This window comes from Anabrus simplex, chromosome 1, assembly GCF_040414725.1.
Source record: "Anabrus simplex isolate iqAnaSimp1 chromosome 1, ASM4041472v1, whole genome shotgun sequence".
NCBI lineage: Eukaryota > Metazoa > Arthropoda > Insecta > Orthoptera > Tettigoniidae > Anabrus > Anabrus simplex.
The window spans coordinates 439,069,674-439,095,735 of record NC_090265.1 but is presented as its reverse complement, the minus strand read 5'-3'; the positions used below and the strand labels follow the sequence as shown (position 1 = coordinate 439,095,735).

General features: G+C 41.5%; 1 protein-coding gene across 2 annotated transcripts in view; it reads left to right on the top strand.

Annotated features, from left to right (window-relative positions):
- Nucleotides 1–26,062, top strand: part of LOC136856916 (organic cation transporter protein) — a 457,434-nt gene that overhangs the window by 352,487 nt on the left and 78,885 nt on the right. For both annotated transcript variants that reach the window (XM_067135162.2, XM_067135163.2), the window contains exon 2: nucleotides 6,876–7,105. In XM_067135162.2, the coding sequence (XP_066991263.1) occupies nucleotides 6,876–7,105 (230 nt within the window). The remainder of the gene's footprint in view (nucleotides 1–6,875; nucleotides 7,106–26,062) is intronic.

Below are 26,062 nucleotides of genomic sequence, written 5' to 3'. Positions count from 1 at the left end.
CAGAGTTTAACAGTACAAGCTACGATTTACAATTCCTTGGATGGACATGACAGCAATTCCATTTAAAAAAAGTAAAATTCCTGCTATTTATTAAGCAAAATGTAATATAATTACATAATTCAACAAGTTTACTGCTTGACTTTTGGCAGTCGTGTAGTGTTGTGTGACTTTCTATGTTCACTGAATTTCTGAAAATAGTATTTAAAATTTAATAGGCGTCCGTGATGATAATAGCTAACCTGTAAGTGACGAGAGGGAGTTTCACCACTATCCAAGAGTAAAGTACAACAACAATGTACATACATCTACCAGATAGATGTACAGTGTGCCTTCAGATAAATAACCTTACTGATGTTATTCGCGGTAAGCACGATTGGATTGTTGGTGAGTTTATCAGATCCTTTAAATCGAAACAACCATAAGCCACAACTTATCCAGCTTAACTCCGTATTATATTATACATTATTCTAAAGCGCCTCTTAAAATGTAATAGTGAAAACTGTTATTCATTACGGACATTATAAAAGTATTTGACGTCGTAGACCTAATTCTTTATTGTATCCGATCAAAATACATTAAGTGCAATGAATGTAAATTTATTTCTTAAAACGTTAATTGAAAATGACGCGGATTTCTACCTTCCTTCTTTCATTATTTTCTACCTCGATTTCAAACTACCGAGCTCGATAGCTGCAGTCGCTTAAGTGCGGTCTGTATCCAGTATTCGGGAGCGAACCCCACTGTCGGCAGCCCTGAAGATGGTTTTCTGTGTTTTCCCATTTTCACACCAGGAAAATGCTGGGGCTGTACCTTTATTAAGGCCACGACCGCTTCCTTCCAACTCCTAGCCCTTTCTTGTCCCATCGTCGCCATAAGACATATCTGTATCGGTGCGACGTAAAACAAGTTGTAAAAAAAATTCAAACTCGGGTATTGCCGCAGTGATCGGGAGTGACTGGGAGAACTTCGATCATCGTTCTCGGACTGTGTCGTAGCCACAACGTCACCGTGGTTGAATAGCATACGCTGGCCTCATCGCCTGCCAGTCCGCCCACTTCGAGTGCTGGGCGCCCGCGGGACGGAATGCCCAGCGCGAACACCTCTGGTCTAGATTGTATCTGGCCGACTTCAGTGGCACAGTCCGTTAGTCGCTTGTCCTTCTTCTCCGAAAACGGCGAATATGACTCCGACTGAAATCGGTGGCATTCGATTGACTGACTAGTTAACACTTTTTTTTAACATGATGAAAGATAGAGGCCTTCCCTTACATATAGGGTCTTAAAACGCAAAAACTCCGTGTTGTTAGCTTCCAGCGCATTAACACGCGCCTACGAGTCACCCGTACGGCTGTGAATTAAGACTATTTGCAGTTATAACGGGTGGTAATCATGTTTATCGTCATCGTCAGAGATTGTAAAAGTCTTGTGTGAGAATTTTAACTCGGTATTCTCACGTGTCTGTAGTGCTCGGACTTTCCTGGAGTTCAGATACGTCTGTCCTTGATGATTCCGTTGTTTCAACATTTCCCACCAAAATTTGTTGTAAATTTCTGTGAACTAATCTAGTTGTTTAAATCTCTGTATGGATAAAAACTCGTTTTCCAAACTCAGGAGTTAATTTCCATTTCTGCTGTCATAAGACAATAGACATACAAGTACATACTACTCTTACCCTTACAATTTCTCAGCCAAGGTATAAGAGTGGGGGAGAATATTGAACTACCAGTAGCACTCTCGTTGAGTACCTGTTACAGGCTGTAAGTCAGCTTGCATGGTAGGTGTATTATACAGGGAGTATAATTTAAGACTTCATCGCGGAGTACCGGGACATAGGAGCGCAGAGAAGCGGTGACAGCAGCGCACAGTGCGTAATTTCAGGAATCTAGCCGGCCAAAAATCGTATCTCGGAAACTAATGGACCGATTTACATAAAACTTAGTATGTAACTGTTATTATTGGAGATAGTTAAGTGTGTGGTCAATCAAGTACAAAGAACAAATTATTACGCCAGTAATAGAATCAGTAATCTTTGTAATTTTAATCATTTTTCATTATAGATATATGAAATTAAATAGATGTTAATAGTGAGACATGCTGTTTAGAATGTTTAAAAAACAGATACAGGAATACATGTACTTAGTCATTAGATGCAGTTACATCAGAATCGCTTAGGGGCCGATGACCTTCGATGTTAGGCCCCTTAAAACAACAGGCATCATCATCATCATCATCATCATCAGAATCGCTAACTTCACTGTCATTATCTCCTTCGGCAGAACCAGACACAGGAGACTCAGACAGTAAGGTGAGCACTTCTCGTGAAAGTGGAATCAACTTCCTCCTCCTTGATTTTCCTAATCTGGTCATGTAAGGGTCCGATGATATAAGCAGCCTATGGAAAAGGTCAGTATTTGTGTCCTTTCTGGAAGGTTTCCTGTTATCTTTATTCCTGGTCTCCTGGGCTTCCTCGGAGAGTTGTCCGATAGGTATAATACAGTGCTAATGACCTCCTCCCCACGAACCAAGAGTTTGTGCAAAGTTACAGGCATGTAGTACGATTTGTATTTTTGTAAGTACAATTGCATAGTTTCCTTTGCGCACATTCCAAATGTCACTTTATCAATGGCATACCCACACGAAAGAGTTTCTAAGATGACACGTAGATGGTTTATTAAATTTACGTCTACTCCAGTAATATCCGCAGAAGTGGAAGCCTCTCTGAAGAATCTTCTAGCGGTTTCCATCATTGGTATTGCCAGCATTTTGCTTCGGATATCAGACAATAGACCCGTTTCCTCCCTGAACCGAACCTGTATATTCTTCTTTCTTCAACCAGTTTCTCCTCCTCGGCATCTCTTATTTGCCACTTTCTTACATCAAGTCTGTACGCTATATGTAAAGGGCATTCGAAACATCGAACCATGCATGGAGTGGTCATAACCCAAACTTAAGTGTTGTTGGGTTAATTACTCTTTCAGTCACTTCAGTAATATTAGTCATCCCTTTAGGGGACGCGCCACATACACTGGCTGACAGTGACAATGCAACACCAAGGAGGAGTGGTTCGAAAGGGATGAAAGTTGGGGAAAAAACAGAGACGGCACGGATGAATAATTGATGTTTATTTCAAACCGATATGCAGGTTACACAATGCGCACGGCATCGACTCAGTAGGATGTAGGACCACCGCGAGCGGCGATGCACGCAGAAACACGTCGAGGTACAGAGTCAATAAGAGTGCGGATGGTGTCCTGAGGGATGGTTCTCCATTCTCTGTCAACCATTTGCCACAGTTGGTCGTCCGTACGAGGCTGGGGCAGAGTTTGCAAACGGCGTCCAATGAGATCCCACACGTGTTCGATTGGTGAGAGATCCGGAGAGTACGCTGGCCACGGAAGCATCTGTACACCTCGTAGAGCCTGTTGGGAGATGCGAGCAGTGTGTGGGTGGGCATTATCCTGCTGAAACAGAGCATTGGGCAGCCCCTGAAGGTACGGGAGTGCTACCGGCCGCAGCACATGCTGCACGTAGCGGTGGGCATTTAACGTGCCTTGAATACGCACTAGAGGTGACGTGGAATCATACGCATTAGCGCCCCAAACCATGATGCCGCGTTGTCTAGCGGTAGGGCGCTCCACAGTTACTGCCGGATTTGACCTTTCTCCACGCCGACGCCACACTCGTCTGCGGTGACTATCACTGACAGAACAGAAGCGTGACTCATCGGAGAACACGACGTTCCGCCATTCCCTCATCCAAGTCGCTCTAGCCCGGCACCATGCCAGGCGTGCACGTCTATGCTGTGGAGTCAATGGTAGTCTTCTGAGCGGACGCCGGGAGTGCAGGCCTCCTTCAACCAATCGACGGGAAATTGTTCTGGTCGATATTGGAACAGCCAGGGTGTCTTGCACATGCTGAAGAATGGCGGTTGACGTGGCGTGCGGGGCTGCCACCGCTTGGCGGCGGATGCGCCGATCCTCGCGTGCTGACGTCACTCGGGCTGCGCCTGGACCCCTCGCACGTGCCACATGTCCCTGCGCCAACCATCTTCGCCACAGGCGCTGCACCGTGGACACATCCCTATGGGTATCGGCTGCGATTTGACGAAGCGACCAACCTGCCCTTCTCAGCCCGATCACCATACCCCTCGTAAAGTCGTCTGTCTGCTGGAAATGCCTCCGTTCGCGGCGGCCTGGTATTCTTAGCTATACACGTGTCCTGTGGCACACGACAACACGTTCTACAATGACTGTCGGCTGAGAAATCACGGTACGAAGTGGGCCATTCGCCAACGCCGTGTCCCATTTATCGTTCGCTACGTGCGCAGCACAGCGGCGCATTTCACATCATGAGCATACCTCAGTGACGTCAGTCTACCCTGCAATTGGCATAAAGTTCTGACCACTCCTTCTTGGTGTTGCATTTGCTCTGTCAGTCAGTGTATATAGCACCTTTGGGAAGACTGATAGGAAGACAATGCACTGCACACTTTTCTATCCACCACAGTGAAGTGTAGCTCATGTTCAACCGCTCTGTGAACCGCTGGCAGCTCAATCTCTAATGAAGTCACATACAGTATTTATTTATTGCGTGTGTATTTTAGGCTTTAAATCAGTGTTTTGCGATAAGCCTACATGTGTGATTTCTTTCTTAAACATTAATACTGTGATCTTTTATAGTCATCTTTCGTATTTATTTATTGCGTCTTTTTTCTAGCTTTTATTGTCTGGATAAATTTATTAAATGCAATTAAATACTTCACCCGCCTCTCGAGCCCATATAATTATTTGTCTATTTTCTCCCGCAATTTGCCTTATATTTCAGTGCTGAAGTTTCATATGTGCCGCAGTTTACCTCTGATTCTGTACAAACCAAAAGTGGCCCCTGTAAACCCCGCGCCCCCTTTAGATTATAAAAATAATTTGTCGCTTAGGTTCTTCAGCTTTTTGTCTTGAACTTAAATACTGAATCTCACAAATTTATGTGCCGCCGTTTTCCCGTGATGGCGGTGAGAAAAGCCGTTCGATATGGAAACCCTATTGTCATAAGAGCAATACTGTTCTCTTAACATGGAATGAGTTATAGTACTGGCAGACTCATCCTGACGTTGTTGTGATGCACGTCCTTCTGCAAGGCTCATTCTCTGGTCGAAGCAAATTTTGTTGTACTTCAGCAATTTGTTCCTTTTTCTACTATATTTTGTCCAGCGTGATCGAATTTTAGCACACAAAATACTGACAGACTTCCTTATTGACTTGGATATATCCTCGGAACAATCCTTAAAGCCTACTTTTTCAATTACAACATTCTCAATAGCATCGTTCCGCTTACATTCCCTGCTGTTCCTCAACAGCTCGAAAACCGACCTCCGGGTTACAGAGTACATGGCTTCTGAAAAAAAAAAAATCACTCTCATGGTCGCGCCTGGTCGCAGCAAAAAGTCACAGTTTTTAATTCATTAAAGTATATATAACTCCTCCAAAATACTTTCATTGCGGAAATCAAAGGCAATCCATTTTAAAAGTCAGCTCAAATTTGTATTATTAGATAGCGCTTGGACAAAATGTAAATTAATTTTAAGTGCATATTCCGGACAAGAATATAGTAATTTTCAGAAAATGCTACATAATATATAAAATACATACCTTCGTCTAACGTGATCACATTGCAAGCTAATCGTCTCTAAGAAGCGGCATGATTGTAAATGTAATCATTTTCTTGAGTTACGTACTGACGAATGTGAAATACCAGTTACTGAGTTACTCTCCGCAGCGACTTATGTGGACTAACTTGCAGTCTTGCCTTCATATCTTCACACTTCTCATGTGTGAGAGCTGTTCTTCTTCGCTGTGTTTTCTTATTAGTTACGGAACCAGTACTACGCCACTTGTGAACGAGTTGTTTGCACGTAACATTTTGATGGTGCTGTAGAACCGGGAAATTGTCCACCGTAAAATATTCTCTGCGTTGTAGTGTACTTAACCATCGTGATAATAATACAACATACTGTACCTTAAAACTCCGATAGTTAATAGCGAACTGCTCCGTCAGCTCTCAAGACTTTTTATATCGAGCTCGATAGCTGCAGTCGCTTAAGTGTGGCCAGTATCCAGTATTCGTGAGATAGTGGGTTCGAACCGCACTGTCTGCTGCCCTGAAGATGGTTTTCCGTGCTTTCCCATTTTCACACCAGGCAGATGCTGGGGCTATACCTTAATGATGCTTGTGATGATGATGCTTGTTGTTTTAAGGGGCCTAACATCGAAGATCATCGGCCCTATACCTTAATTAAGGCCACGGCCGCTTCCTTCCCACTCCTAGCCCTTTACTATCCCATCGTCGCCATAAGATCTATATGTGTTGGCGCGACGTAAAACGACTTGTAAAAAAAACTTATCACGCCAAGCTTGACACGGAAGTCTTATTTTATACTCCCTGTACTACGGTAACTTACTTAGTATGTTAGTAATTATTTTAAGAATTATACGCTTAATATATAACTCGTATACTGAGCAAATTGACCGTGCGGTTAGGAGCCTCGCAGCTGTGAGCTTGCATTCTGGAGATAGTGGGTTCGAACCCCACTGTCTACAGCCCTGAAGATGGTTTTCCGCTGTTTCCCATTTTCACACCAAGCAAATGCTGGTGGCCTTAATAGGGGCCACGGCCGCTTCCTTCCCACTCCTAGACCTTTCCTATCCCATCTTCGCCATAAGACCTATCTGTGTCGGTGCGACGTAGGCCTAGAGCAAATTGTAGGAAAAAATACCAACCTCTCATAATAGCCATTTTTGTTCTCACTCACTATGAAATAAAGGTGAAATATCAGCTGATCGTGATTGGAAATAATTAAATAAATCTCGTCTCCTATTTCAGGAGCAGCCACCAGCCTATGACGATGGCTTGGATGCTGCGCTGGAACAGATCGGTGGTCCCACCTGGTGGATGTGGATGGTGTTCTTGATGGCCAGTACTCCTGGAGTATTCAACATCTGGGCTCTGACATCATACGTGTTCCTGAGTGGTGAACTCGACCACTGGTGCCAGATTCCTGAACTTAAAGCTGCCAATTGGACAGATGCTCAAATCCGTAACATTACTACGGGGTAAGTTAGTTTGAATTCTACTCTTTATGGTTAAAAAAAAAGAATGTTCCCGTAGTATCTCCAGTGATTCTGGTTTATAGACGTGGATTATTTTCTGTTGAAGGCTCCATTGATCTGTGTTTGATAAAGTGCTAGCACAGTACTACTCTCCTAAAAGTTACTTACCGGCCGAGTTGGCCGTGCGGTTAGGAGCGCACAGCTGTGAACTCGCATCCGGGAGATAATGGGTTCGAACCCCATTGTCGGCAGCCCTGAAAATGGTTTTCTGTGGTTTCCTATTTTAAGGCCACGGCCGCTTCCTTCCCATTCCTAGCCCTTTCCTGTCCCATCGTCGCCATAAGATCTATCTGTGTCGGTGCGACGTAAAGCAGCTAGCAAAAAAAAGTTACTTATCATACACAGTTAACAATTAATAGGAGGAATGTTACTATCTTAGAAGTGTTGGACGAGAATGGGGCATTCAGCTGCTCCAACTACCAGCCATTTCTTGCAAACTTGAAGTTCATTGTATGTTCGTCAACTCTGCCATTGCTTGATTCAACCCCAGTTTCCATAGTTATCAGTTAGTGACTATCTCTAATGACAACTCAACTGTTCTTGTTTTGAAGATTTTTCTTCCAGTTGTATGCCAGCGACCTATTGGCTTTCGTATTCTTCACTTCGATTTTTGCATTGTCTCCTTTAGATTTACTTTTACTGAAAACAGTATCTTATTGATCAAATTCAGTGTAAATCATAACATTTTAATACTACTTCAAATATTTAATTTCTAGCTGTTTGGGAAATCATTTCAATAGGTGGTGCAAATACTAAACCTACATTGCCGTGAACATCTGTGGTTTAATTGTTAATTCATATTTTACAATACAATGATATGCGGGGTGGAAAGCACCCCCACGCGTACGTCTGCGTCCTAAAATTTGGCGCGTGTGCTTGAGGGTTAAGACAACATTGGCGACGGACGTGTTGGGCTAAGAGTCGATTTCGATTGGAAAAGAATTGGATTTCATTATGAAGGTTATTCCAATTATATTCCAAGGAAAGGGAGGACGAACAAGAAATAAGACATTGCGGATTTTCTTTGCCGTAGACCTATTAATAACGTTGGAAATCTTTAGGGAAATTCTAACAGATCATCTTTGTTGTCAATTTGTCCCTGTACCCTCCGTAGTTATAGAATGAATAATGGTTCATTTAAAAGTTGTTTCGTTGGTTACAAGGAATACCGATACAAAATTTAAAAGCTATAATGTTTCCTTAAAAAAATATTAGATTGACCTTCATTGATAACCTTCCACCTTTGTTATCAATTTGACCCTCTACCCTACAGAGTTATAGAATGAAGAATGGTTCATTCAATAGTTTTTCCTTTGGTTACAAGGAATACAGATAGACATTTAAAATATAGGTTTCCTTTAAAAAGAATAGTCCACTGACCTCATTGACAACCTTTATAACACTCTTCGCTTTCCTCTTCCTGTCAGTTAACTTTTATTGAATCAGTTTCTTTCTCAAACGTATCGTATTTTTCCCATAATCAGTTTTAGTTTGCATTCCGCTGCTCAGCCATTTTTATGTTCAGATTCCACGGTTGATTAAATATAACATGATCTTGTATTAAGTTGGTGTATTTTTAATATTTTGGCTTCCGTTTCTCTTTTACTTTTTCAAATCATTACATATTCTGTAAATGTAGACGCTGTACAAAGTGCTTGTTAGCCTCCGAATAATTCATAAATTCAACATTCAAATTCTCCCTCCAACAGCATAGCGCAGTTCGTAGTGTCTGGCCTCTTGCGGTGTTGAAAGTTCAAATTCTGGTTTCGTTCGTGATCATTTAAATGCGATGGATCAGTTTCATTGGCATGGTAAAGCTTTCATCTCAGGGGAACATTATGGTGCTCTGATATTCCTTGATAGTCTGCGGCTAAAAAGACTTTTTCATTTCATAATAATAATAATAATGATGCCGCCTCTGTGGTGTAGTGGTTAGCGTGATTAGCTGCCACCCCCGGAGGTCCGGGTTCGATTCCCGGCTCTGCCACGAAATTTGAAAAGTGGTACGAGGGCTGGAACGGGGTCCACTCAGCCTCGGGAGGTCAACTGAGTAGAGGTGGGTTCGATTCCCACCTCAGCCATCCTGGAAGTGGTTTTCCGTGGTTTCCCACTTCTCCTCCAGGCGAATGCCGGGATGGTACCTAACTTAAGGCCACGGCCGCTTCCTTCCCTCTTCCTTGCCTATCCCATCCAGTCTTCCCATCCCTCCCCAAGGCCCCTGTTCAGCATAGCAGGTGAGGCCGCCTGGGCGAGGTACTGGTCATACTCCCCAGTTGTATCCCCCGACCAAGAGTCTGAAGCTCCAGGACACTGCCTTTGAGGCGGTAGAGGTGGGATCCCTCGCTAAGTCCGAGGGAAAAACCGAACCTGGAGGGTAAACAGATGATGAATAATAATAATAATAATAATAATAATAATAATAATAATAATAATAATAATAATAATAATAATAATAATAATAATAATGTCCTGCGGTAATAAGTGTCTCAGGCTGCGAAGCGCAGTGTAGATTACTGAGCAGTGATTCAGGAGCCCGGTAGCGACTGAGTAACAGCACTTGAAAGACTTCCTTAATAATCTGTGCTTCAGCACGCGTGGTCAACACAATTATTTCATGATTAGGGCACTGTTGGTCAGTCTGGAGGTTCTCTTTACTGTAATTCTTTCTAAATTTACCACATTTTGTGGATACTTATAGATTTTACAGCGTACTTGAAAGTTATTTCCGACCTGAGTGGCTCAAATGGCTGAAGAGTTGGCTTTCTGAGCCCAAGTTGGCGGGTTCACTCACGGCTTAGTCCGGTGGTATTTGAAGGTGCTCAGATACGCGAGCCTCCTGTTGATACATTCACCGGCAGGCAAATGAACTGCAGCGGGATAAAACTGCGGCAGCTCGGCGTTTCTGAAAATCGTAGTGGGACTTAAAACGAAAAACATTATTTTTGGTGGCAGCGACTAGCGCAATGGAAGGCCGAGCGAGTTGGCCGTGCGGTTAGGGGTGCGCAGCTTTGAGAGTACATTCGAGAAATAGAGGTTCGAGCCTCACTGTCGGCAATCCTGAAAATGGTTGTCCGTGGTTTCCCATTTTCACATCAGACAAATGCTGGGGCTGTACCTTAATTAAGGTCACGGCTGCTTCCTTCCCATTCCTAGCTCTTCCCTGTCCCATCTTCGTCATGAGACCTATCTGTGTCGGTGCGACGTAAAACAGCTTGTAAAAGCATAAAGGAAGATTCAAGGACAGCACCTGGAATACCTGGGCTAAATAGATTGAGGATGCCATGGAAAACTTAAGGCTTAATGACGCAAGCATGTGTGACCGGAAAATTTGGGGGAAAATTGATTAATGGCGCCTGAAGAAACTTCCGTTGCCCGTAATATCGTGGATTTTTTGGGCCAGAATACGAGAAAGCGAGTACAGATTCTTTGATTGGGCCCCTCTTAGTAGCCTGTTACGACAATGCAGGGGATACTGATAATGCATCCTTTGACTCCACCCATAGGAGAGAGAAAGAGTTCCGATACATCGAAATAAAATTTGAGTGTTTCCACATAAGAATGGTAATGATCATAAATTGCGAGAAAATGAGATATTCGAGCCATCGTAAATATATTATTATTATTATTATTATTATTATTATTATTATTATTATTATTATTATTATTATTATTAGCCAGCCCTGAGATGTAGAGTTATTGTGTGTGTTTCTTATTCGTCCAAGGTTCTGAGTTTGTTTTCTGTTCAGTTCAAGGATTTGAATTGTGGACTAAGGAGTATGGGTTCACTTGATACAATCTTTTCTCAAACTCTTAGTTACAGGACGAAAGCGCACACTGCTGACCTAGTATACAGTACATAGACGGACTCTGGTTGCCATGGGTACAGTGGTGGCGGGAAATTCATGACGCTAATGGATCTCCAGCGCCGAGACATATTCATGTTAAAACAGTGACAGTGCTTATTTCGTGAGTGAACAGTGGTATTGTTAGGCCTACACTTCTAGCTCATCTACGTTGAGAGTTGTTTGGTCATACAAGTCTCTCCTTCTTACTAATTATACTAATTATATAGATTATAATTTTACTTTTAACAGTGGAGTTCATTTTCGTTATGAAAGGCACTGGACGTATGGGGGCGAGGTAATTTCTTGAATAATGTCGTGTATTGATTTTGAATACCCTCTGGAACGAAAGTTTTGGAACGTTGGTCCGCAAAGGCATTCCCTTCATTTGGTATAGATTTTTAGTTTTCTTCTTTAATGTGCACATTGAACGGGTCATTAAGGAAGTTAGACACATTTGGAAAAGTAGTCATAGCTCAAGGGAAGGAAATATGCATGTGCTATATGAGAACCTATAGATAGATATGTTTGCTGTGGGTATCCTCAAGGGAGCTGAATTATATTTTGATAATAATTAAAATTAAGTGTGAAAAAATATTAAATGCGAAGAACATACGGTACCATACCATTTTTTGTTTCTTTTAGCGACTGTACATGCGTGACCTTAGAGCTGAGAAGCTGCGCGACAGATTGCAGAGAGTCAATATTTACAGTTGATATTATACAATGTTTAAGATTCTATCAGATCACTTACCACTTCATTACTGAGCACTTAGTATGATTTAGCGGCCCTTCTCCCAAACTGTAATACCTAACAAGCCAAATTAAATCATGCTGTACATTCATATGAACCTCCAGAATTGGGCTGAGTGACTCAGGCAGGAGAGTGCTCGCTTTCTGAGCTAACAAGGGGGCATTCCCTACTCGTCACCACCGATTTCGCTCAAATTTATAGAACATGCAGGGCTTGGCTAGGAATGAAAGTACCCGAAGTGGGAACTCCAGATGGCCATGCGTATAGAAAATAAAAATAAGAAATAAAAAATGTTGACTCGGCTCTCGCACCGTATAAGCCACTTACGTTAGCGCGTACCGCGAGCAGTTGTTGTCGTAGCGGTAAGAGCTCGGACTGGTAATTCGATGGTCGTGGGTTCGACTCCCCGTGTGTCGACAATTTGATGGATGATTTTGTTCCTTCACTCTCTATCTAGTACTGTTTGTTAGGCATTAGGTTGCATGGTTGAATCAATCCTGAGAGTAAAATATCATACATTTAACATCCTTAGTCGTAATTCCTCTCAAGAGGCGCCACGGCCGCAGATCTTTTGGGAGTGGGTGTTGGAAACAGTTAGAAATAAGTGAATGCGCAGAAATTAGTTTAGAGAGGTTCACTTTTGCCCGGACTCTCATTTTGCGAGTGATGTCAAATCTCACTATTTCCAGTCGATTCCATCTTCTCGAGGGTCTTGGTATCTACTCTACCTCCATGGACTAGACGAGAGTAGAAGACGTATTCGGTTGCGGCTTGGCGAAGCTCGGCCACGTCTGCTTTCTTACCTTGTATGCAGGCTCTGTTACACGTAGCATCTGATATTTTGTGCTTTTCGATTCCTTTTGACTCATTCTTGCTTCTTATTGTTTGTGGTAAGCTTGGACCTTCTTTTATTAAGGTATTGCGAGATTTCCGAATTTTCATTCACAATACTTTCTCAACTACTTAATAAAGTTTTATCACAAATATTATTACAGATATCGATGGATATCGCCTAGACGAAACGAACGACACCTCGGGGTACGTCGCGTCGCAGTCCTCACAAAGTGGCGCATGCGCGCGCCGCTAACTTATGCGCTAACTGGCCTTGAAAGCTCTTTGGGTAAATTCATAGGAACTTTTTCTTTTCAATTAAGTTTTTATATTTTTACTAGCTTTTATAGTTTTGAAAGTATTGAATTATTATCGAATATCTTATTTTCTTTTGGGAGACACGGTATTTTACGGGGAGACTCGGTAGTGGAACAAAACCATGGACGTATTCTATGACAAAAGGGAATAAAATAAGCTTGAATAAAATCAGAATCTCAAGTGCTTCAACCTACTTTAGCACGGCAGCACAGTATTTCGCAACGGGACACGTGTGATCGTTTATATACATCACATTTAATGCTGCAGGCGGCTTTGGAACGCACATGATGATTCTTACAGGAATAACTTGTTACAAGTTTGGCTGAGACTTTCTTGGCAAGAGTAGATATTGCAACACACCTCTAATGCTCCTGGATATCTCCGTTTGCTTGCGCACGTCAGTATGTCACGGTGGCGCCTTTCTTCTTGGATCATCTCGTGTTTTCTTCGGACTACAACAGTATTAGGATATTGCGGTCTAGGTTGTCCTCTTTTTTCACTTTATTATAAACTGTGATAAGCCCACCTGGTGGCTATGATAGTTCAGGCGTCATACTGTGGTTAGCCAGTTAAGAGTACCGTTAGAGATAGTGGGTTCGAACCTCACTGTTGACAGCCCTGAAAACGGTTTTCTGTGGTTTCCCATTTTCACACCAGGAACATGCTGGGACTGTACCTTAATTAAGGCCACGGCCAGGTCCTTCCCACTCCTACGCCTTTCCTATCTCATCGTCGCCATCAGACCTATCTGTGTCGGTGCGAGGTAAAACAAAATTGTAAAAAAGAAGAAAAAACAGAAATAATGTTATCGGGTCTTACGTCCCATTAACTACTACTGTTATGGTTTTCGAAGAGACTGAGGTGCCGGAAATTTTGTCCCTTAACAGTCTCTTCGCGTGCCGTTAAAAATATATTGACACGAGTCTAGCGTGTTTACGCATCTTCAGATATCATCGTACAGAGCCGGGAGTGAAATAGGGCTCAAAACCTGCGCTCTAACATCTGAACCTCTCACCTTAGCGCATGAACAATTCTGATTACAGCCTTGTTTGACTCCTATAACTATTTTGAACTATCAACCCCCACTCCCCCTCTAGTCTAGTTATCAATATCAAGTACCTTGCTATAATAATCTACCTTAGGTATCAGTGGCCCTCCATATTGTTCAGCATATTTTGAGTTGATACTTCACCATAAGTCCTCGGATTGTCAGTGTTAGTCATGCAGAAACTATATAGTTTAGACTCTGATCAACTGGTCAGGAACATGATGTGACGGTTGCACTCGGCCGAACATTTCATCGCTGACCGATCTTGCCCCTGCGAATATCGTAGCTGGAGAAACATCACCGCTTAGCTAACGGAATACAGACATATGCGACGGTTCAATATACCATAAATCAAAATTGACATGCGTAGAGGAATGCTGTTACTTCTCTTACTAAAAAATTAGCTGAGCTACAGTATTTCATTAAAAGAGACCAATTGAAATGACTTTTGGATCCTTTAGAAAACAAGTTTGTTGGTTTTTCCCCTTCTAATGTAATATTTCCATTTTGTCCTTACGTGGTATTGATTCTTGAGCGACAATACAGATTGTGCCCATACGCATTTCAATTCGTAACACATAACTGAAAGATTAGAGCTATACGTGGGGAATCTATTCCTCCAGATGATTTAAATTTTGCATATTGTGTATTTTCACAGTATTCTCATTATGTTAACAAATGTAATTAATAGTTAATTACTTGTATAATAACTACAACAAACTTAGCTTCTCACTCATAATGGAAATTGAACCAGATAAACCGCCATACCTTGTGACTTCAGTTGTCTTTGTTGTTCTTGTAGTTGTTTGTAGTGATACGATTCTACTGTAAGCAAGGTAAACAATGCACACACTCGTCCCAATATTTCATACTCTGTTAGAGAATACAATATGGCATCACAGAACTGTTTGGCGGTTTGCCGACATACCCGGGCGTCGGTCTGTTTCATTTAATCCATGGCGTTCATACTCGGTCATGTAAGACTCTAGTTGTATCCCGGTCTGCTACGCGAGAGACTAGGGTTACATTCCCCACCGGGGAGGATAATCCACAGAAAACTAAATCTCTTGGTAAACCAAGGCTACGATGGTGGGATGAATTGTAAAAGGAGAAAAAGGAAAAAAAAAAAAACTTAACCAGTTGGGCGTCGTGGGAGAGGTTGGAGGAAAGAAGGATTAGATCGGCGGAAGTGGAGGTAACATGTTAAGCCAGGTATCGACTGCGCTCGGCTGCCGCGCGTATCTGCTCGAGCGCGACAAACTCTTTCGTTTGTGTTACGCGTAACACCATGTTTGTGATGCCAGCGTCGAGCGCGGCAGGTGATCGACACTGGCTCCTCAGTTCTCGCGCGAACACTATGAGTACTGCACGTACAGACGTATTGTAACGAAAAAGATACGTACATCACATAAAGTATCCACAGTGTCATTGGGTGCAATTTTGTCGGCCATGAAGTCGAATTTTTTGAAATCAAACCACTTGGATACGTAAACAGTACATGCATCTGTAGATAAACAAGACAGGATTAGTGCATTAGCATAATTGCATATAACACGAGTGGTATACTGTAAGTCAGTTAAATAAATATGTACGTACCAGAACCAGTTATGAGAGACTTCTTAACCCGGGACTCTTCTCTTCTGTATGACGCCAATAAAGTTGTCATTTTCTTTAACTCTTGACCTGGCATTTTCATTTCCTCACCTATGTCCTTTCTTGCGTCCTTGCGCATACTTTTGTTGTGATAACTAGCACTTTTAGGATTCCACAAGCTCTCTTCACATTTATACAGCTGTATTAGAGCTCTACAAATTTCATTCTCCATTTCGCCGCGGTAGAACCACCCCAACACCCGTCTCAACTGAACAAACACAACGCACTGAAATCCCTTTGCCGCGGGACAAAAGACCGCTCCGATTTGGCTCGACCCACGCCAAGTTCGAGCGCGGCAGTGTTCACCTTGCCGCGCGAGGCAACACGGTATCGACTTCGCGAGACAAAGCAACAAAGCGCGCAGTCGATACCCGGCTTTAAGGGAGCGCGTGAATTTCACTGCCGGTGATCACTGAATGAATACTGGTTAATTCAGAAATACTGAAGTAAAGAGTTTAGCGGAGGATTTTAAAGACATTTTTTTTTTTTTTTTTTTGTTATTTGCTTTACGTCGCGCCGACACAGATAGGTCTTATGGCGACGATGAGGCAGGAAGGGGCTAGGAGTGGGAAGGAAGCGGCCGTGGCCTTAATTAAGGTACAGCCCCAGCATTTGCCTGGTGTGAAAATGGGAAACCACGGAAAACCATCTTCAGGGCTGCCGACAGTGGGGCTCGAACCCACGATCTCCCGAATACTGGATACTGGCCGCACTTAAGCGACTGCAGCTATCGAGCTCGGTTTTAAAGACATTTAAAGTGGCAAGTCAACCAGGAAGCCAGGAGGAAAACTATTTTTAGCTGCGGTGTACCTGAGAGTGAAAATGAACATTTAAACGATAAAGTGAATAAGGTGTTGGGCGTTATACAACACCGTATGAAGGTGAACTGCAGTGAACTAGACATACCAGGTGTATGCATAAGTTTTTGCCGGGTTTTGTGGTAAAGAAAACACGTAATTTTCAAGGGAAATTAATTTTTTGTTTACTCAAAATATTGACCATTGACGTCCACTCACTTCGTCCATCTTTCAGGTAAGTTATGAATATCATGCCAGAAAAACTGCTTGTCGTTTGCGGAAAACCATTCGTCGAGCCTCTTTCCAACTTCCTCGAAATAGCTGAAGTGCTGCTGTGCAAGCGCGGGCCCCATTGATGTGAAGAGATGATAGATGGCGCCAAGTCGGGGCAGTACGGCGGCTGCGGAAGGATGTCCCATCCAAGCGATTTCAAGGTGTCTTTCCCTGGTTTTGTTCTGAGAGACGGCGCATTGTCGTGTAACAAAATCACTTTGCCATGTCGTCTGGACCATTCCGGTCGTCTGTCGATCTACGCGTGATTTAAATTAATCATTTGTTGGCGATAGCGTTGAATTTGAGTTTGGTCATCATCCAGTAACGCCTGTAATTGCTCGTCTTCGCATTTTTGTGGTCTACCAGAGCGCGCACTGTCTCTCACATTGAAATCACCACATTTAAATTGTCGAAACCATGTCTCACGTGGTCTAATCGATGGAACGTGTTCACCATATGTTTCTACCAACAAACGATGACTTTCCACAGTCTTTTATTTTTGATTAAATAAAAAAGCAATGCATGATGTAAATGTTCTTTTTCAGGCACAAACGTCGACATGATCACTGAACACAGACGCTAGTGTTTGGCGGACTCAACTTGTGTGTGTTGGTAGGTTAATGTCAGACGAACAAACTGACGTATGTGTCAAATTCATACGCTGCGTACTGTTCGCTACCGCCATCTCTTAGTGAAACAGGAAAAGACTTACGCATACACCTGGTAGATGACGTGCCCAGATCAGGGAGAGTGAACGTAAAGAGTCCGGTTAAAGTCATTATTGGCTTTGATGGCAAATAAAGTTCCAGAGGTTCCAGTGTATGGGACCCTCACCAGGATTATCTGATTCAAGAACTGGAAAAAAATCCAAAGAAAAGCAGCTCGATTTGTTCTGGGTGATTTCCAACAAAAGAGTAGCGTTGCAAAAATGTTGCAAAGTCTGGGTTGGGAAGAACTGAAAGAAAGAAGAAGAGCTGCTCGACTAAGTGGTATGTTCCGAGCTGTCAGCGGAGAGATGGCGTGGAATGATATTAGTAGACGAATAAGTTTGAGTGGCGTTTATAAAAGTAGGAAAGATCACAATATGAAGATAAAGTTGGAATTCAAGAGGACAAACTGGGGCAAATATTCATTTATAGGAAGGGGAGTTAGGGATTGGAATAACTTACCAAGGGAGACGTTCAATAAATTTCCAATTTCTTTGAAATCATTTAGGAAAAGGCTAGGAATACAACAGATAGGGAATCTGCCACCTGGGCGACTGCCCTAAATGCAGATCAGTATTGATTGATTGAAAGTTTTATGGGACACTAGAAACTTGAAAGGGGAAAAATATGGATGAAAAGTGACATGGACAAAGATACCATCATTGAGCACAAAATTCTGCGTTGACATTTAGGAAGGGCAAGGAATTCAATACTCACTGCGTATATACGACAGCGCTTGATAGTTGGTGATGGTAACTGGTGGCGAACTTGGACACCAGTGCAGCTAAAGGAAATGGAAGAGAAGCAGCAGCAACAGCAAAGTGTGGCTCGTACGACAGATGAAGGAATGTGCAGTTGCTACAAGTCAATGATAGTGCTTGTGCAGCAATTTGTGAAATTGTAGATGGTAGAGAAGTTCAGTGCGCTGCAAGGTCGGCGAAAGGAAGTGACCAGGCAGCTGTACCTATCTTAGTCGTGGACGTCGGACTATCTGCCTGCCGGTTCGAGTCACGTCTAGGGTCCAGAAGAGGTTTAGAAGACGGAAGGAGAGAAACAGTGGACAGAGGTAAAAGTTTGTTTAAAGGACCTCTGGTCCACAAAGGATCACACGATGGAACTATGGATAAAGAAATTATTAGTTCACTACAAGTCAGTATCTTAGAATTAGAGAGAGCGAGGATAACAAGATGTAAGACTATCAACCTGACAGAGGGTAAAAATAAAAAGTAACTAGAATGGAGACTAGGATCTGTGAATATAGGGAGATTTTTTAATAAGGTAGGAAACTAAGTGGTGAAACAATTAATGGCCGAAATGGACTATTACTTTTGTTGAGAGTTGGATTGCACCAGGATATGAAGTCCAGGTGGACGGTTTTAAAACATATAGAAAGACACGAGATGGAAGAGCTAGGATGGGCAGATATCCTGGGGGAGTACTAAACTTCATGAGAAACGATATACAGGAGAAAGTCGAATTCATAGAAGAAGTCCTTAGGATAAAAATAAAGACGAATCAGGAGGAAAAAATAAGCTTATGTCTTGGTTTTGTCTATAGCCCTCCTGAATGTTCCCCATTTGCATCATACTTCCTCACGTTTCTGTTATATAATATATAACAGACATATTATGTCAAGGTACCCATTTCATCTCCTGGCCACCACCCATTCAAAATACACAATTCTTCTGTACCACATAGTTCTAGTAATTTTTTGCCGTACCTGTTATACCCTTCATCTTGGGTTGTTACATTTTTAATTACTCTTTACTCCATCTCTTTACAGTGCACTAGTTTTCGACTTGCAATCCGCGCACTGAAGTCTCCCATTATCATAATACATAGTTGAGTTCCCAAATATAGACGAAGGGAAGACCTCAGCAACGACTTTGAGGATTGTTATAAAGGGAGACGTTTTTAAATTATGAGGATAGTTATAGGACTTACGACTGAAAGTAATCAAATAGATGCGACTATACAACTTGTGGAAAATACTATATTGATAGCAGGATAGAAGACGAGAGTGCAAGGAACAGGGCTGCCAAGAAATACTGGATGGTACAATAAAGAATGCAGAAAGATAAGGGCGGAAGTAACGAAAGCATTAAAAGCATACAGGAGTTTATGGGTCCTGTAACAAGAATTGCATTCTGTAGCAAACGGAAAGAGTATACAGAACTACGGTGTTAGTAAACACAAAGTACTCATGGCAGAAGAAGCAAGTTGAAAATCTAAACAAAGATTCTAACAGAAAGGACAGTAAGAAAGTGTGGAATAGAATAAACCAAACTTGTAGAGAAAGAAAAAACCCAACACAAGGGAGTATAATGGAACAAACATTCTAGACGGCTATTAGACAGGGAGGATAGTTGGAAACCTAACATAGAAAAGACTGGGATTTCGATGGGATTGGAGTACACCCTGCCTACTTTAGAGCAGTAAATTTCAGTTAGTGAAGTAAAACATTGAATAGAGTAAGGGCGAAAAGGGAAATCAGGAGCAATTTCAGGTATCAGTAATGAATTTTGGAAGGACGTAGGTAAAAATAACTTTATCCTCAAAAGCAGAGTGAAAATATTCAATAAGATATTTGAAGGAGTGGGAGTACCAAAATCATGGGCACAGGGGTCCTCGATCCTGACGAGACTCCAATCAGAATTCAGAAAGGGAATGAGGAAAAGTGATAACATAATTATTGTTAAAACAATAACGGCTAAATACATGAAGATGAAAAGAGGCAAACTTTACATCACGGCAATCGATTTAGAGAAAGCTTTTGATTAGGTGAGTAGACAGGCTGTCGTGTATAAGCTGAGTTAGATCGGAATAGCAAGGAAGATGATAAGAGCAATTGAAAACCCATATGAGGAATTCGAATGTTCTATCGAGTGAAATACGAGGTAGTAGTGGGAGAGATATTTTCAAAACTGAGTCTCAAACAGGGTTTCAAATTATCACCAATATTATTTGTATTATTTATTAATGACAATTTTTCAATCGGAAGGCTTTGAGAAAGTAGTCTCTCATGTCTCTGGAACCAAGATATTCCAGGTCCGATCTTCGCAAACGATATCCTTCTACTCACATTAACACTTGTCAACATGCAAAATAGTATTAATGGGATAGTTAATTATTGTAAAGAGTGGAATTTAAAAATTAATCCACAGGAAACCAAAGTTATGGTGTGTAAAATGAGTTACAAACTCTCAAAAAGTGAATAGTGGTGGATGAGTACGACAAAGAATATGTTAAAAAACTGAATACCTAGGGACGTTCATAAGCAGCAATGGAGGGTGGTCAGAACAGATAAAAAGAGCAAAAATGAAGGGATTAAGTGCTCTGCTTAGTATAAAAATATTGGACAGAAAAATGACAACATTAAATACGAAGTTCAGAAAAATTTATTTATTTTTAATTTAGTAGTTAAAACGAAGTTATTGTATGGAGAAGAAATTTGGGGAGTAGGTGATAGAATTATAACATTACATGTAGTTGTAAGTAAATTTGCCAAACTAATAATGGGATTGCCAGTCTGCGTTGCAAACAGTGGAGTAAGAATGATGTGTGAACGGATGAATATGCGGGCAAATATTGTTAAACGAATAATTTAGGTACTGGTTGAGGCTAAAGACGAGGACAAGGGGTGAAAGTCCAAGGATAGCATACCACCACCAAATGAAACATCAAAATGAGGGTTACTGGCTGGATGGAAGTGAAGAAACTACTACATGACATAGGAATGGGGTACTGTTGGGAAATACATTTATCTAGGGATGATATGGGATTGTGTAACTCGGTGGTACAAAGAGTGAAAGACATTGAAAGACAAACGGTAAGGACAGAATGCGATAGCAAGAGAACACTTGTTGAATTTTGTAAAATAAGTAAAAATATGGCGGTAAGGAGTGAAATGTTCACAAAAAGAAAAATGAGAGCAATAATTTGGTGACTGATGGGAATATATAAACATAAGCAATACGACGAACAAAGAAAACTAGAGTCATTTTATGCAATAAAGATATGGAAGTGGCTCGTCTACTAAAAGACTGTAAGGAAACAAGAAAGATCAGAGAGAAGTATATAGACAAGAAGGAGATAGATAAAATCGAAAATGAGCCTGATCTTTACATTATTGTCAAGCTCTTTAGCAGAGAATGGAAGACACCAGGTAGAATAGCAAGATAATATAAGAGTAATGTGGGAAAAGAAATTAAAAGGGGATGAGAACAAAGAAGAAGCCTGTAGATAGTTGTAAGAAAATGTATATGGAGGTATCCTAGACTCTACAGCGTAGTTAAAGTCTAGGAAGTACCTCAAATGCTATGTTTATATAATGATTAATTGAAGATACGTCGAAGTAATATTTATGCGAAATATTGTATAATTAACGGATTTTAAAATATTTTTTCTTAATTGGATTATATTTAATATTGTATAATGTAAAGAAACTAACAGCATGTATTATATTAACAATAAATTAATACTCTCTCCCCAGTTGGTGGTTATCCATGACCGGGAGAGAAGAGAATCCTGTTCATTCATTAACAATAATAATAATAATAATAATAATAATAATAATAATAATAATAATAATAATAATAAGGGGCGAATGTTAATGACCTAAAAATCCCTGAAAAGGATCAATAGGATATCCTTAAGTATATGGAAAAATACTACACAAATGTGTGGAACTTTCGAAGATCAAACTACAAATATTTATTAAATAAATTTCATCGTTCAGGACGTACCTCTCTTATAGTAATGCGGAAAATCAATACTGAAGGTTCCCTTACCTAAGTAAATGATAAAAGGTAAGATGAACTAAATCAATATATTCATAATTAAGTCGGTTAATTTTTATGGTTATGTTTTTTTGCTATTGGCTTTACGTCGCACCGACACAGATAGGTCTTATGGCGACGATGGGACAGGAAAGGCCTAGGAATGGGAAGGTAGCGGCCGTGGCCTTAATTAAGGTACAGCCCCAGCATTTGCCTGGTGTGAAAATGGGAAACCACGGAAAACCATCTTCAGGGCTCCCGACAGTGGGGTTCGAACCTACTATCTCCCGGATGCGAGCTCACAGCAGCACGCTCCTAACCGCACGGCCAACTTGCCCGGTGCTGGTGATTTCAATATGTAACTAGTCAAGTTGGCAGCAGTGATGAGCCAAAAATCCATGGCTGTAGAAACGCTGGACAGTCTGAAAATATTTCTTAGTATACCTTGCCTGAACCCAACGGCACGGAGTTTTGCTTTCACACACTCCTAAATTCCACCGACCTCGGTCGGAATCGAACCAATAAATATAAAATAGAATCAAATTAACGGCTTCGTACTAACGGTGATACGTTGCTTTCCTTCATTATAAATGTACGATATGATATGGGTAGGAGTATTCGTCGAAACATTTATCTGTAATGAAACGTTATTTCCCATCGCATCTAAAAACGTTCTGCACAATGCAACTTGGCCACTTTATCTATGGTGGTAAGTTAAGGAAATATTGACCTCATAAAGTACAAATATAGTTACAGGGCTTTCATGTATTCTCTCTTGAAATCATACTTTATCTTAAGTTCCAATCGACGTTAGGATGTCATTGATCAGAGATTCGAGATTCGAATAATGGCGTGTGATATTCACTACCTCGTCTGAGGCTGCATCAAGTGTACTCTTACAATCTTTGGTTAGGTAATAACCACCTTCATCTCTGATTTAGCCTCTACAGTAGTAGTTCTCAAGCTTCTTTCGCTTTCGGCATACTAGCGCATGAGTTGATAATAACGCGGGACTCTTTGTCTTTTGCACACACAGTTTGCTTTCAGAACTCGGTTGTTTGTAGGCTTGCAATGACAACGTCATTTCGTCCGTGTTCTGGCATATTTTGAGGATAATTTCACTCCTGTTTCATGCGTTATTGTAATTTTGTTCTTTAACATCTAAGTCCAGTATGGGTAAATTTCTCATGAAAAGGAAAAAAAATTGAAGATAAGTCACTGACATAACCTATCAATAACAAAATTGAGACTGAACCTATTCCAAGTGTAAATATCGTGAAAGCAGTACAGTCCAGAGCACGGAATCGTGCCGATGCGTCTGTTGAGTTATCTCATACATATAACTTCGTTTCCCTTCAACCACTAATAACGCCAGTGAACACAGCACAAGTGCGACAGCAGTTGCTAAGTAACCTCGGCTATGGGATACGGACATCCTGATCATCAATCACCACTGAATTGAATTTAGGACAGTCGCCCAAGTGGCAGATCCCTATCAGTTCTTTTCCTAGTTTTTTCTTAAATAATTGCACAGAATTTGGAAATCTAACGAACATCTCCTTTCGTACATTGTTCCAATCCCTAACTCCCCTTCATATAACCAAATATTTGCTCCAATTTGTCCTCTTGAATTCCAGCTTTATATTTATAATGTGATCTGTCCTACTTTTAAAAACACCACTCAAACGTATTCGTCCACTAATATAATTCAACGCCATCTCTCAACAGACAGCTGGAAACATACCACTTAGTCGAGCAGCTCGTCTTCTTTCTCCCCAGTCTTCCCACCCAAACTTTGCAACATTTTTGTAACGCTACTATTTTGTCGGAAATCACCCAGAACAAGTCAAGCTACTTTTCTTTGGATTTTTTCCAGTTCTCGAATCAAGTAATCCTGGCGAGGTCCCCATACACTGGAACCATACTCTAGTTGGGGTCTTACCAGAGACTTATATGGCCTCTCCTTTACATCCTTACTGCAACCCCTAAATACCCTCAAAACCATGTGCAGAGATCTGTACCACAGTCTAATATACACAGTCGCGAAGCTCCATAGTGATGAAATGGCAGACGGCGGAACGACGCCAGCACTCACAACGGCCAGCAAGCCGAAACTGTCAGGAACCTATTCTCTACCCAACAGCTGATTGCACCTTCCCACGAAAATTATAAACTGCTACCACCTCAACAACTACATAAATCGTAAATTTTAAGGAAACATTGATACACTTATTGCTACAGCGTGGTAATAATACCGAAGGGAAACAATACGGGTTTATTTTCAAAAGAACAACTGATCACACCACTATAGTTAAAATTTAGCCATTTTCGAAATCCCATTACTGAACTGAATTTCATAATTTCACACGAATCATAAAAATAGTAGGTAGGTAAGGGTTATTATGCCCGAAGGCAGGTCTGAACCTCCGCAGAGGTGTTCCTGAGCCGGAGTTTACGTGCGGTAGGGTGGCCAGTTCCTTTCCGCTCCTCCATTCCCTTACCCCCACCAACAGCGCGTGGCAACCCATCCAACTCCTGACCACGCCCAATGTTGTTTAACTTCGGAGATCTCACGGGATCCGGTGTTTCAACACGGCTACGGCCGTTGGCATAAAAATAGTAATGAAGTAAAAAACAATTCAAATAATTTTCAAACATCTTAGCAACCTACATGACTGAATTTTAAGTATTTTGAGATTAATTTTTGTTCTATAGCACTGAAAACTTCCATTGCAAAATTTCACAATGTAACCTAATCTTAGTTTCACAAATAATTTCAACATTGGTGATTTAGTACCTTCACGGCATTAATGTGGAAAATCAGTATTTACGTTAGGGAATTAACGGCATACCATATCCAAGCTCGTGAGCATTCTCCTTAACATACAGGAAATTCCTAACAACAGCCCCTGTTCCCTAAATTCTCCTCGACTTCCTACAAGATAAATTCTACTCCTCTGACAACCGAGCAAGTGTCACACTAGGCTGTACCTTAAATAAGGCAACGGTCATTTCCTTCCCACTCCTAGTCCTTTCTTATCCCACCGTCACCAAACGACATCTGTGTCGGTGCGACGTATAACTGTGTGTTGTGCTCCTATGGCACGGGTTGATCATCAGTAACTTTCGCTTTGAAGAAATCTGCGGAGGTTTATTTGGAATGGAACTACATTTCATACTAACTTCTTCTTCTCTGCTACCATAAATTGTCTGTTATCAAAATGATTCGAACATAACTTCGTGTTATTGTACAGATAGCTAACATTTTTCTTCAATAAATCGGCCCTCCCTCCATTTACAAGCAATTTTATTTTATTTTATTTTCTTTCTCTCTTTCTTTCTTTCTTTCTTTCTTTCTTTCTTTCTTTCTTTCTTGCTTTTTAATCCGTGTAACCTCGTGGGTTGGTTTTTCCCTTGGACTCCGCGAGGGATCCACGTCTGAAGGGTCCTGGAGCGTGAGACTTTGGGCCTGAGATACAACTGGGTAGGAGGGCCAGTACTTCACATAGGCGGCCTCACCTGCTATGCTGAACAGGGTCCTTATGGGCGATAGGAAGATTGGAAGGGAGAGGGAACGCAGGAGCCATGGCCTTAAGTTACCTACTATAAGTACAATCCCGGCATTTGTCTGGAGAAATGGGAAACCACGGAAAACCACTTCGAGGATGGCTGTGGTGGGAATCGAACCCCCCTCTACTTAGTAGACCTCACGAGGCTGAATGGACCCCATTCTTGCCGTCGTACCACTTTTTCAAATGTCGTGGTAGAGCCGGGAATCAAATCCGGGCCTCCGAGGGTGGCAGCTAATTACACTAACCACTATACCACAGAGGCGAACAAGCAGTTTTCTACATATTGAAAATTAAAACACAACTATGTGTTAAAGGTTACTATTGCGT